The sequence below is a fragment of the Saccopteryx bilineata genome, chromosome 3 (genome assembly GCF_036850765.1).
Source record: "Saccopteryx bilineata isolate mSacBil1 chromosome 3, mSacBil1_pri_phased_curated, whole genome shotgun sequence".
Lineage (NCBI taxonomy): Eukaryota > Metazoa > Chordata > Mammalia > Chiroptera > Emballonuridae > Saccopteryx > Saccopteryx bilineata.
Genome location: NC_089492.1, coordinates 118,192,295 through 118,205,927, shown reverse-complemented (window position 1 = coordinate 118,205,927; position 13,633 = coordinate 118,192,295). Strand labels below are relative to the sequence as shown.

Sequence of the window (13,633 nt, the reverse complement as noted above, 5' to 3'; positions counted from 1 at the left end):
TTAATAAACATAAGTGATAGGTTCTAGGAAGAAATCACTATGAAATTGTTAACAAAACACAGTAAGTAAAATTTCAAAACATATAATGAAAAACAGAAATTTAAATTCCAAATAATTTTAATACAGATTTTTCTATATTAATTTATTATTTTAATTTAGTGTGATCCTTGCGCTTGATGCTTGCTGCACAGAGATTTTATATTAGGTTCCAATTTGGTTAGCTTTAGTCTCAAGTCTCCACGTTGTGTTATATCCAGCCGATTTCTCTTTTTTACCAGTAAATCATTTACAGCACTAAATCCACATTCAGCTAAAAATGAAGATGGAAACAGTAGCAATAGTTTTCTTGCACATTTGGTTGAATTTGGGTATTTGATTTCTGTTTCCTCACAAAGCCATGCCATCGCTCCTTTGATATTAAACAAAGCTTTAACTGACTCATCATTTTGCAATTCTGCGAGTTCTTCTTGATACTGCATATTTGATATATCAGACAAATCCACTAACATTGGCTGCATCATCCATGTTGGGAAATCAATTAGTTTTAAATCAGAAAATCTTTCTTTTAAATCAGCCGACAGAATATTCAAATGATTGACAATAAAAGTAAAGTGGTATCAATTACTTCACATTTTTGGAGCCAATGAAACTGTTTAAAGTTTTTGTTGTTAATATGTTTCTGACAGAACTCAATATTGGTAATAAAACCAAATATCTTTGCTTTTGCATCGACAAGAGTTTTATTTGTTCCTTGAAGTTGCTTATTTAATATATTTAGTTTTTGAAAGATATCGGCTAATGCTAATCACAAATGATTTACCATCTATTGTTAACAGATACTTCATTTCAGGTTTGTCGCTTAAAAAATCACTAAGAATATCAAACAGTTCCATAAATCTTCTCAAACAGTTTCCTTTAGATAGCCATCTTACTTCAGTATGAAGTAAAAGTCTCACATGGTCTTCATTTTGTTCTTCACAAAATAGCTTGAAAAGACGCTCACATTTGGCACTGGCTTTAATAGCATTAACACACTTTATTACTGTATGTAATACTTCATTCAGAACAGGCGAGATGTTTTTAGCTGCCAAGTTTTCCCTATGAATAACACAATGCACAAGAATCATTTCTGGATTCCCATCTTTCATCAATTTTAAGCAGCCATTTTTCTTGCCCATCATATTGGGAGCACCATCTGCAGCACAAGATGTTATATTTTTCATTGGTATATCATTGACATCTAAGTAGTTTTTTAGCTTATTATATATATCTTTGGAGGTAGTGGTGCTTTCTAATCTTTTACAGAACAACATTTCTTCAGCAAAATGTCCTTTATCAATATATCTTACGTAAGTTATCAATACTGCCTCACTGTCTCTCAAAGTTGATTCATCCATTTGCAAGGAGAATTTTCTTGTTTTCAGCTTTTCAATAAGTTGTTTTTCAATATCCTCACTCATTTCGTCTATTCTTCTGCTAACAGTATTGTTACTGAGTGGCATAGCTTTTACATCTTTGTCATATTTTTCAAGAATCATTTTTAAAAATGCTGATATTGACGGTTTTATTAAATTCTCTCCTATACTGTGATTTTCTCCAGTTTTAGCGATGAATAAAGAAATTTAATAACTAGCCTCAAGAACACGATTATTAGTTGAAGTATGAGCAGTAAATAGAGACTTTAATGTTGTTCTTTTTTCAAAATTTTTCTTTAAAGTTTTTTTTTTAAATATTTTTTATTTATTGATTTTTTAGAGAGAGAGGAGTGAGAGAGAGAGACAGAGAGAGAGAGAAGGGGGAGGAGCAGGAAGCATCAACTCCCATATGTGCCTTGACCGGGCAAGCCCAAGGTTTCGAACCGGCGACCTCAGTGTTCCAGGTCGACGCTTTATCCCACTGCGCCACCACTGGTCTAAAGTTTTAAAGTAACTAAAATCTGAATTAATATGAGCACTATGTTTCGCCTTCAAATGCGCCTCAAGACGATCTCGTTTCATTGATTCGTTGGTCAAGCATTGCTGGCATAAAAGACAAAAAGGAATCCGCTCATTGTGAACAGCGGGTATGAACCCAAATTTTAAATATTCCTCTGAATATTGATGAGTTTTTTTCTTGCTTGCACCACTCATTTTACTATGGGCTATAATAAAAATAAGATCAATTAAAAACTAATATTAAAATATGTTAAAATATATTCAATGTGACAGAGTAAACGTATACTAAAAATTCATATTTATTTAAATGTATATAACACATTTACTACACTACCACCGCAAATCAAAAGATATCTATATTTTTTCCACTTGACAAAATTTTCTGGAAAGTTATGCTTCTAAAATTAAAATTGTCGTGCATGCACTATTGTAGCCCCAATAATATTTATAAAATATTAGTGCTTTCTAGCCCCGATGCAAGAAGTACTTAATAAAGAGTTTAATATTGATAAAAATAAAATCAAATACTTACCAATTATATCTATACAATATATATATGTATATTTATTAAATCAACGAGCTTTTACAACAGTTTTGACTGACACTTATTTCAAATTAACACCAACTGAATGATGTGAAACACTACAGAAGTTGCGATGGGCCAATTAGGTGAGAATAACTGCGTTGTTTAGCGAGTTTTTAAAACATCCGGGGTTCCCCGCGGCAGACGGCACGCTCCACGGTGAACCCAGGACGAAGTTTACTTGACGACGCCAATCACCCAGTTGATATTTTGGTCTCGTCAAACGAAATTATACTTAATAATTATTTACTGCAATTATTTAAGAATTGCATTTTTTGTTAAATTTGGCACCGATATCTAGCATTGCATTTAAATGGCCCGGGGCGAAAGAGTTAAAGTCGTGTCGAGTCCATTTTCAAATTGCCCCCCTTAACTATCGAATTGCCCCCCTGTGGGGCGTGGGCCCCACGTTAGGAAACACCGCTCTAAACTGTCTATAATTTACTGAAGTTGGCACAAGGCACCCGGTGGCTGTCTTTTCAAAATATCTGTAACCATTGGTTTAATGTTTATAGTCTCCAGTAACTATATGATCCACAAGCATAGGGAATATAGCTGTGATGTTTGCTAATATATCCCAAGCACAGTGCATGGCATTTATTAAGAATATCTGTAAGGTATGTGCCCTGGCTGAGTAGCTCAGTTTGTTAGAACGTCATCCCAATACTCCAAGGTTCCCGGTTCGATCCCTGGTCAGGGCACATGCAAGAATCAACCAATGAACATATGAATGGGTAGAGCAACAGGTCAATGTTTCTCTCTCTTTCTCTCTCCTTTCCACTGTCTCTCTAAAATCAATAAATAAAAATTTAGAAATAAAAAAAAGGAAAAAAAAGACTTTGTAGGTTACATAAATGCACAAAAATATCAATACTGATTATGTCAGCTGATGGTGCGATTTTACACGTCTCAATTTTCTATACTTTCTGAAAAAAAATTAAATAATGCTTATAATAAATATTAATAAAGGAAAGCATACAGGTAGTTGAATGTTTACAAAAAAAGTTTTAATCCGGCATCCTTCAGGTGACATACTCCAACTATGATATGCAAGAACTGCATACTGGAAGGGTAAACACGCACAACAGTGTATAGAAGATTGTTGTAGAATTGTGTACCTGAAAATTGTGTAATTTTGTTAAGCAGTGTTATTCCAATAAGTTCAATTAAAAAAAAAAAAAAAGCCTGGCCTGACCAGGTGGTGGCACAGTGGATAGAACCTTGAACTGGGATGCGGAGGACCCAGGTTCAAAACACCGAGGTCACCAGCTTGAGCGCAGGTTCATCTGGTTTGAGCAAAGCTCACCAGCTTGAGCCCAAGGTCACTGGCTTAAGCAAGAGGTTACTCGGTCTGCTGTAGCCCCACGGTCAAGGCACATATGAGAAAGCAATCAATAAACAAGTAGGGAGCCACACCGAAGAAGTGATGCTTCTCATCTCTCTCCCTTCCTGTCTGTCTGTCCCTATCTGTCCCTCTCGCTGTCTTTCTCTGTCTCTGTCACACACACACACACAAAAAGCCTGTATTACCATAGGTCGTTCCTTTATAGTCAATCTAATTCTCAAACAAATTACAAATTTTCCTGGCTTCAAGAGAAGAAACAGAACCAGATGTTTAAAATAACAATTTTTATGGTCTTTTATTATTATAAATCTTAATATTATATTACTGATAGGTTATTTTTATATAAGTTTAAACTGGTTTTCATATGTTGATAGTTTTCACTTCTCAGATTCTCAACATCAAATTCTATATTATATTACACTAACATACAAATTTTGTATCTTCTGAATGTGGAAAAATTCCAGATTCAAATTCTATCTCTCTTACTAAGAACATACACTCAGTACTACAGAATCTTTAAAGCTTTTCTTTTTTCAAAAGAGACAGAAAAAGAGAGAGATGAGAAGCATCAACTCATAGCTGAGGCACTTTAATCGTTCACTGATTGCTTCTCATACGTGCCTTAACCAGGGGGCTTAAGCCAAGCCAATGATCCTTTGCTCAAGCCAGCAACTATGGGCTCAAGCCAGCAACCATGGGATCATACTAATGATCCCACATTCAAGCTGGTAAGCCTGCACTCAAACCAGATGAGCCCACATTCAAGTCAGCAATGTTGGGATTTGGAACCTAGGATGTCAGTGCTCCGAATCAATGCCCTATCCACTGTTCCACTTCTAGTCAGGCTTAAGCTCTTTTTTTTAAAAGATTTTATTTATTGATTTTAGAGAGAGGAGAGAGAGAGAGAAGTGGGGGAGGACCAGGAAGCATCAACTAGAGGTAGTTACTTCCCATATGTGCCTTGATCACGCAAGTCCAGGGTTTCAAACCGGTGACCTCAGCGTTCCAGGTCAACACTTTATCCACTGCGCCAGCACAGGTCTAAAGTTTATTCTTCATTTACCACAGATCTCACAAGCCTAAAGAACAGGTTAATAAAATCCCTCAAGAGGATGTAACAGCAAATAAACCCTATTTCCACCTTTTAGATTATAAAGAAACCAACTTCTAAATATAATTTATATTATTATACTGTTTCCAAATATTAAACATTATGAGTTTAAGAAAATATTTTGAGTTTGAGACAGGGTCAGCAATGTTTTTTCTGTAAAGATTCAGATAGTAAATATTTTAGGCTTTGAAGTCCACAGGATCTGTCAAACCACTCAACTCTGTTATTACAGTGGTGGAAGCTGCTATAGACAAAATGTAAGAAAATAAGTGTATGGCTATGTTCGAATAAAACTTATTTATAAACAGCCAGCAGACCAGATTCATCATTCCAGGGGCCATAGTTAGCTGACCCCTGGTTTAGAATATTAAACCTTCCAGCTCTGCCCATATAAAAGTAGTGTAGATTTTCTCTCTTGCTTATTATTTTAATGGCAATCTGCACTATAAGCACTATCCATTCACTCACTCATTCTACAGATTTTTACTAAGTGCCCAGTACATGCCAGAAACAGTATTAGGTGTGAGGGATAAAAAAGAAAATAATGACGATGAAGTCCTGCCCTCTTATTGCTTACATTCCAATAGGGAAGTCAACAAACAAGGTAACAAGTTCTTAATATAGTTTCAGGTAATGCTAAGTATGAAGAAAAGTAAAGCAAAATAAAAAGAGTGAGGAAGGGCCCTGACCGGTTGGCTCAGTGGTAGAGCGTCGGCCTGGCGTGCGGGGGACCCGGGTTCGATTCCCGGCCAGGGCACATAGGAGAAGTGCCCATTTGCTTCTCCACCCCTCCCCCCTCCTTCCTCTCTGTCTCTCTCTTCCCCTCCCGCAGCCAGGGCTCCATTGGAGCAAAGATGACCCGGGCGCTGGGGATGGCTCCTTGGCCTCTGCCCCAGGCACTAGAATGGCTCTGGTCGCAGCAGAGCAACGCCCCGGAGGGGCAGAGCATCACCCCCTGGTTGGTGGGCAGAGCGTCGCCCCTGGTGGGCGTGCTGGGTGGATCCCGGTCGGGCGCATGCGGGAGTCTGTCTGACTGTCTCTCCTCGTTTCCAGCTTCAGAAAAATACAAAAAAAAAAAAAAAAAAAAGAGTGAGGAAGGAAAGGTGAGGCTCGTTGGATAGGTCAAGGAGACCTAACAGAAAATCCCTTCTAAGTATAGAATGAATGGAGCAAATGAACAATCCATATACTATCTGAGAAAGAGCATTACAGGCGTATGGAAGAGCAACTGCAAGGGTCCTGGGATTCAGAAAGCACTTAACATGTTTAGTAAAGACAAGATAAACCTGGGGGAAAAAAGGATCATTGGTAGCTGTGCTGAGAATGGACTACAGATAGGGGGCAGAAGTGGAACAGAAAGACCAATCCATAAGCTGTTGCAGGTATTTCTAGATTTCTAAAATAGGATCTAAATATATTTTTAATTCAAATTATAGGAAAAAAGGAAAATGGATAAATTAACTTTTGATTGACAAACCTGAGAGCAGGAATTTATCAACAATAGGCAAAACAAAACCCTCAAAAGAACTTTCATTAAATATTTTGTTAAATGAAATTTCAGTGAGGAAACACAAAAACATCACTAACAACAACAACAAAAAAAAAACATCACTAACAGAGAGCAGTAGTGAATACAGAACTTAAATATACAAAAGGTAATCTAGCTTCACAGTTAAGATCTTTCTCTAGAATTCTAGTAAACTGGAATTAAGGAACATACCTACAAGGTTAACAACACGAGCAATAAAGAGGGAGTATGGTGGGAGGCGGAGAAGAAGAAATAGGGTGTACGGGCCTGACGAGGCCATGGTGCAGTGGACAGAGCATCGGCCTGGGAGGCAAAAGACTCAGGTTTGAAACCCCAAGGCTGCCAGCTTGAGCATGGGCTCATCTTGCTTAAGCGTGGGGTCACTGCCTTAAGCGTGGGACCATAGACATGACTCCATGGTCACTGGCTTGAGCAAGGGGTACTGGCTTGAGACCCCCGCCCCCGTCAAGGCATATATGAGAAGCAGTCAATGAATAACTACAAACTGATGCTTCTCATCTGTCTCCCTTCCTGTCTCTGTCTCTCTCTCTCACTGCCAATATAAATACATACATACATACATACATACATAGAATTTCTGACATACGCTACAACATGGATGAGCCTTGAAGACATGCTAAGTGAAATAAGTCAGTCACCAAAAAGACAAACACTGCATGATTCCACTTGTATGAGATATTTAAAGTAGTCAAAATTATAGAGACAGAAAGTAGAATGGTGGTTGCCAGGAGATACAAGGGGATAATTATGGGAGTTATTGTTTAATGGGTATTATGTTTCAGTTTTACAAGTAAAAAGTTATAAATATGGATGGTAGTAATGGATGCAAAACAGTATAAATGTATTTAATACCACTAAACTGGCCCTGGCCGGTTGGCTCAGTGGTAGAGTGTCAGCCTGGCGTGCAAGAGTCCTGGGTTCGATTCCCGGCCAGGGCACACAGGAGAGGCACTCATCTGCTTCTCCACCCCTCCCCCTCTCCTTCCTCTCTCTCTCTTCCCCTCCCACAGCCAAGGCTCCACTGGAGCAAAGTTGGCATGGGTGCTGAGGAGGGCTCTGTGGCTTCTGCCTCAGGCGCTAGAATGACTCTGGTTGCGACAGAGCGACACCCCAGATGGGCAAAGCATCGCCCCCTGGTGGGTGTGCCGGGTGGATCTCGGTTGGGTGCATGCAGGAGTCTGTCTGACTGCCTCCCCATTTCCAGCTTCAGAAAAATACAAAAAAAAAAAAAATACCACTAAACTGTACATCTTAAAATGATTAATATAATAAATTTTATGTCATGTATATTTTACCACAATTTTTAAAAATTGAAAAATAAGCCTGACCAGGCAGTGGCGCAGTGGGTAAAACGTCGAACTGGGATGTGGAAGATCTAGGTTCGAGACCCCGAGGTCACCAGCTTGAGCGCGGGCTCATCTGGTTTGAGCAAAAAGCTCACCAGCTTGAGCCCAAGGTCGCTGGCTCAAGCAAAGGGGTTACTCGGTCTGCTGAAGGCCCGCGGTCAAGGCACATATGAGAAAGCAATCAATGAACAACTAAGGTGTTGCAACGCGCAATGAAAAACTAATGATTGATGCTTCTCATCTCTCCGTTCCTGCCTGTCTATCCCTCTCTTTGACTCTCTCTCTCTGTCTCTGTAAAAGAAAAAAAAAAGCCTGACCAGGCGGTGGCGCAGTGGATAGAGCATCGGACTGGGATGCGGAGGACCCAGGTTCGAGACCCCGAGGTCACCAGCTTGAGCACAGGCTCATCTGGTTTAAGCAAGGCTCACCAGCTTGGACCCAAGGTCGCTGGCTTCAGCAAGGGGTTACTAGATCTGCTGAAGGCCCGCAGTCAAGGCACATATGAGAAAGCAATCAATGAACAACTAAGGTGTTGCAACAAAAAACTAATGATTAAAAAAACAAACAAAAAACTAATGATTGATGCTTCTAAAAAAAAAATTGAAAAATAAAAAATGTATACTTTGTTTAAGAGCAGGAATAAAGGTTAGTGGGAATAAAGGAATGAAAAGTTGTATTAGCCTGACCTGTGGTGGCGCAGTGGATAAAGCGTCGACCTGGAAATGCTGAAGTCGCCAGTTCGAAACCCTGGGCTTGCCTGGTCAAGGCACATACGGGAGTTGATGCTTCCAGCTCCTCCCCCAGTCTCTGTCTCTCTCTCCCTCTCTCTCTCCTCTCTAAAATGAATATATAAAATAAAAATTAAAAAAAAAAAAAAAAAAAGTTGTATTACTTCTTGCCACTTCCACCAGTCATTGGACTATTCACCATTTCCTGAACCTGCTCTACATTTTCCTGCCCCACCCATGCTATTTTCTTAACCTAGAATGCCCTGTGTTGCTGCCTATCATTTTAGTCTAAAATATTTTACACTTTTAAGAGCAGCATCTCCAAGAAATCTGCCAAAAAAAAAAAACTAGTATTGTTCTTCTGACCACAGCAGCTTATTCAGACTTCTATTTCCAAATACTGCAGCATCCTGAATCATACTTATTTGTGTACATTCTCTTTTACTGCAAACGGACATTCTATCTCTGCTTAAAGCCCTTCTGTTTAAAAATCATGTTTGCTAGGAAGCTAGGTGAAAAAGCTGAAGGGATTAAGAAGTACAAACAGGCAGTTACAAAACAGTCATGGAGCTATAAAGCACATCATAAGGAACCTAGTCAATAATACTGTAATAACGATGTATGGTGTCAGATGGATATTAGACAGATGGGGGGATCACTTTGTAGGTTCTCATAAGAGTTACAGAGAGGTTTACCTCTGTGTTTCTTATAAGGTAAATGAAGATTGGAATTAGATGACGTCTAGAACAGCGTTTTCAACTGCCAGTCTGCGGACTGGTGCTGGTTTGTGAAAGAGTTAACCACCCTGATGTTGTATGAAGATTACAGACCCAATGATCTTAGTTGAATTCACTTGTGCTCAGGATGATTGCCACTTATCAACCTGTATCATCCATGAAAATACTATTGAGGCTGACTTAGATATCTTTGGGACTTTTAGGCTTGTGTGAACAACCTTTTGCACCATGCAAAGCATTTACAAATCATGCACAATACACAACAAGTATTCAGACAAACTTATGTAGTATTCAATGCATTATACATGTGGGGTTTGGAAATCTAGCACCAGCTTGTACCATGTTGCATTGTTATGTGCTGTAAGGTAAAACTTTATTTGTTGCATTTTTCTGTTTCTGGCTGCTAGGTCACTGGTCCTCAAGTGCAAAAAGGTTGAAAACCACTGTTTTAAAGTCTATAGTTTCAGGCCTGACCTGTGGTGACACAGTGGATAAAGCTTCAACCTATAATGCTGAGGTTGCTGGTTCGAAACCCTAGGCTTGCCTGGTCAAGGCACATATGGGAGTTTATGCTTCCTGCCCCCTCTTCTCTCCCTTTCTCCTCTAAAATGAATTTTGAAAAAGTTTACTATAGAACTTATAGTTTCAGCCCTAAGTCAAGCAGTTAGTGGCTTTCTCCCTTAATACCTCAGACCTGTCAGCTGTGCAGAGGTTGTGCTGCCAGGCACAGGCTGAACACCAAAAGAGGCATGCCAGTTCTTCAAACTAGAATCACTCAGAAAACTGAAATATTCCACTTCAGGCAGAAGATTGATACCTGGATATTTTTTAGCAATGTAGTAAAAAGAAATATTGGAGAGTTTCTAGGCAATCTCTTCTCTGAATATTCTGCCATTTTTATCTCATAACAAAAGTATCAAAATATAGTCCACCTAGAGAGAAGTAGCCCCCAATGTTTTGAGATCCTAAGACAATGCCTACACATGTGCCCTTCCTCCTTGGCCTGTAGTTCCTTACACTCATCTCCTCCTTGGCCTACAAAATACCTCAAAAACCCAAGTAACACATCAAATTCTCCAGGAAACCTTTTGTAACCATTCAAAGAATAAGATCTGAAAGAAACAGAAGGCATTCACTAGTGATTTATGATATCAACTAAACTTACTTAGCATGTCTAGGATAGCACCTGAGATGTTATCCCTTACATTTCCACAAGACAATCTACTTTCTGTAATAATTGCCTTTTTTCCCTCCAGATTCAAAGCCTGTAAGCAAAAGCAGTTTAAAAAAGAAAAACAGGCCCTGGCCGGTTGGCTCAGTGGTAGAGCATAGGCCTGGCATGCAGGGGTCCCGGGTTTGATTCCCAGCCAGGGCACACAGGAGAAGCGCCCATCTGCTTCTCTACCCCTCCCCTTCTCCTTCCTCTCTGTCTCTCTCTTCCCCTCCCGCAGCCGAAGCTCCACTGGAGCAAGGATGGCCCGGGCGCTGGGGATGGCTCCTTGGCCTCTGCCCCAGGCGCTAGAGTGGCTCTGGTCACAACAGAGCGACACCCCTGCTGGGCAGAACATCGCCCCCCTGGTGGGCGTACCGGGTGGATCCCGGTCGGGCGCATGCGGGAGTCTGTCTGACTGTCTCTCCCCATTTCCAGCTTCAGAAAAATACAAAAAAAAAAGAAAAAGAAAAACAAACCCTGGCCAGATAGTTTAGTTGTTTGGAGCATTGTCCTGAAACAGAGGTTGCTGGTTCGATCCCCAGTCAGGGCACATGCAGGAACGGAACAATGATCCTGTCGCTCTCTCTCTCTCCCTGCCTCTTTCAAAAAAATAAAGAAAGGAAAGAAAAACAGAACTGCCTTTTTAAAGCATAAGCAGTTTTGAAAGAAATATAAGTGCAAAAGCATAACAGATGAGATTTTATTTATTTCATCTGCTTAAGACACCCTGAGCCTGTTTCCTAATCTTTAAAATGGGCATCCATCATATAAGGTTTTGCAAGAAACAAATAAAATGTAAAACGCCTAGTACAGTTCCTAACACATAGGAGGAGGCCCACAAAAATCACAAATCATTTTTACAGTCTTATCTCTATACTTTAAGCACTAGATTCATTCCCAGAACAAGTTATCAGCGTAAACCAATGTTGTCCAACACAGTGACCACTACTGCATGTGGCTAGTCCAAGTTGATAAGGTCTTTACATGTAATATACATAGCACACATATTTCAGAGTCTTGGTGAAAAAAAACCAATATACAGTATCTTATTAATCTTGTACATCGATTATATGTAAAGAGACAATACCTCAGATATACTTGGTTGTTGAGGAGCTACTGAAGGGTTTTAAGCAGGGGAGTAATAACACCAGATTTGAGTTCTTAAAAGATTCCTCTGCGGTAGCAGTGTGTCAAACGAACTGGCGGCCCTGGGAAAGCCAAAAGCTGGGCTATGGTAGTGATCGAACAGATGATAATGTGGGTCTAAGGCAGTGGTTGGAGAATATGTGATTTTGGATACAAAGAAGATATACTGCTCACAAAAATTAGGGGATATTTTATAGCTTCATATTCATTTTGAAATATCCTCTAGTTTTTGTGAGCAGTATAAAATTAGCAGGCTTTGTATCAGGGAAGCGGCGACAGAACAAAAGGAAGAGTTATTTCACAGGATTCTCCTAAGGATTAAAATTAACCTAACTTATTTCTTTTTATTTTTTTAATATGGCTACTAGAAAAATTTGAAGTATATATTCAGCTCTCATTACATTTCTATCAGACAGGCTGGCTTACCCTTTGACTTCGCGCTGGTAAAAAGGCTCTGTTAACCACACCGCGGACTACTGGTGGATTCCATCGGGCCAAGGCACCCTCGTCCCGGCTCACTTTAACGCTCCCCACTTCCACCACACGGGAAAACCTGACGACTTCAGCGCTTTTAATTTTTAAAAGTGTGAAGCCCACAGACCCACCTAGGCAACACGAAATTGTTACCTACACAACACTAGAGAAGTATCTAGAGAAAAACAGCAGTCCTCTCCCGTGGGGAAGGGTCAGCACTGCTGGAGGGGCTGGAAGAGGGAGCAGGGAGGGATCGCCCTTAAGAAAGTGAGGGAACACCGGGGAGGGAACGCCCCGATTCTGAGGGAGCGTCGTGTGGAGCCCACGGAGCAGAGGTCTGGGAAGGAAAGCCTTTTCAGCTTCTGGGGAACCGAGTCAGGAAGGCGGGGAAGGGGCTGGGCTCTGAGGCAGAGGCTGCAGGAAGGAGCGGTACCTTAAGAATCCCCCTCATCTTTGCCAGAAAGGGCCGGAACTCCTCCAGTGGCACCTCGGGATAGAGCTGGCTCCGCAGCAGCTCCTCCGTAATGCCTGGGTGCCCGTGAAAAGTTTTCTGGGCCAAGCCATTCAGCAGCCCGCTCAAGTGTTTGCAACTCTCAAGCTCGCCAGCCATTGTTACTGGAAGCCCCACCTCTCCCCAGCTGAGCACCGCCAGCTACGGCAGCCTGGACGGGCCTCGATAGCCCGGGCAAATTTGCTCTGCAAAACCCGTCCCCTTTAGAACCGCTGAATTATCCACTCAGTTCCAGAAAGATCACTTTGCTTCCACTGACTCCTTTCATCATTCCAGGGCCCACTCAAAGGAAAGAACATTTTGGTGATCACTTGAGATGGGGAAGCATCCTATAAGAGTGGCAGTTTAACTTTGGATGGAAGCATCCAGTGGTGAGATTATGCCCGTCTGCACCAGTTCAACAGAGCCAATACCTAATTTTTTTTTAGTTCAGTGAACTGGTTGTTAAAATGGCACTTATAATCAGGGTTCTCTAAGTTGGGCGCCTGGCAGCCACCCAATGTGAAAATCACAAATTTACATTCTTTATTCTCTTCCCCCCCCCTCTAAGTTAGAATCGGGGAGGCAGTCAGACAGTCTCCGCATGGGCCCTACTGGGATTCACCCGGCATGCCCACCAGGGGGCGATGCTCTGCCCATCCGAGGCGTTGCTCTGTTGTGGCTGGAGCCATTCTAGCACCTGAGGCAGAGGCCATGGAGCCCTCCTCCGTGCCCAGGCAACTTTGCTCCAATGGAGCCTTGGCTGCGGGAGAGGAAGAGAGAGACAGAGAAGGAGGAAAGGGGGAAGGGTGGAGAAGCAGATGGGCGCTTTTCCTGTGTGCCCTGACGGGGAATTGAACCCAGGACTTCTACACGCAGGGCCTACGCTCTACCGCTGAGCCAACCGGCCAGGGTCTCTACTCTTTTTCAACATTCATCTGCCCAACAGCGTATTCTAAGCTCACATGGTAATGTTA

At 41.2% G+C, this 13,633-nt stretch overlaps 1 protein-coding gene across 3 annotated transcripts in view; it reads right to left on the bottom strand.

The window, feature by feature from the left end:
- The window catches only part of COMMD1 (copper metabolism domain containing 1), a 142,828-nt gene extending 130,033 nt beyond the window's left edge, over positions 1 to 12,795 (bottom strand). For 2 of the 3 annotated variants that reach the window (XM_066264759.1, XM_066264760.1), the window contains exon 1: positions 12,600 to 12,795. In XM_066264759.1, coding sequence (XP_066120856.1) covers positions 12,600 to 12,776 — 177 coding nt within the window. In that variant the 5' untranslated portion in view covers positions 12,777 to 12,795. The remainder of the gene's footprint in view (positions 1 to 12,599) is intronic. The other variant, XM_066264761.1, reaches the window with a different exon arrangement.
- Between the last annotated feature and the right edge of the window lie 838 nt (positions 12,796 to 13,633).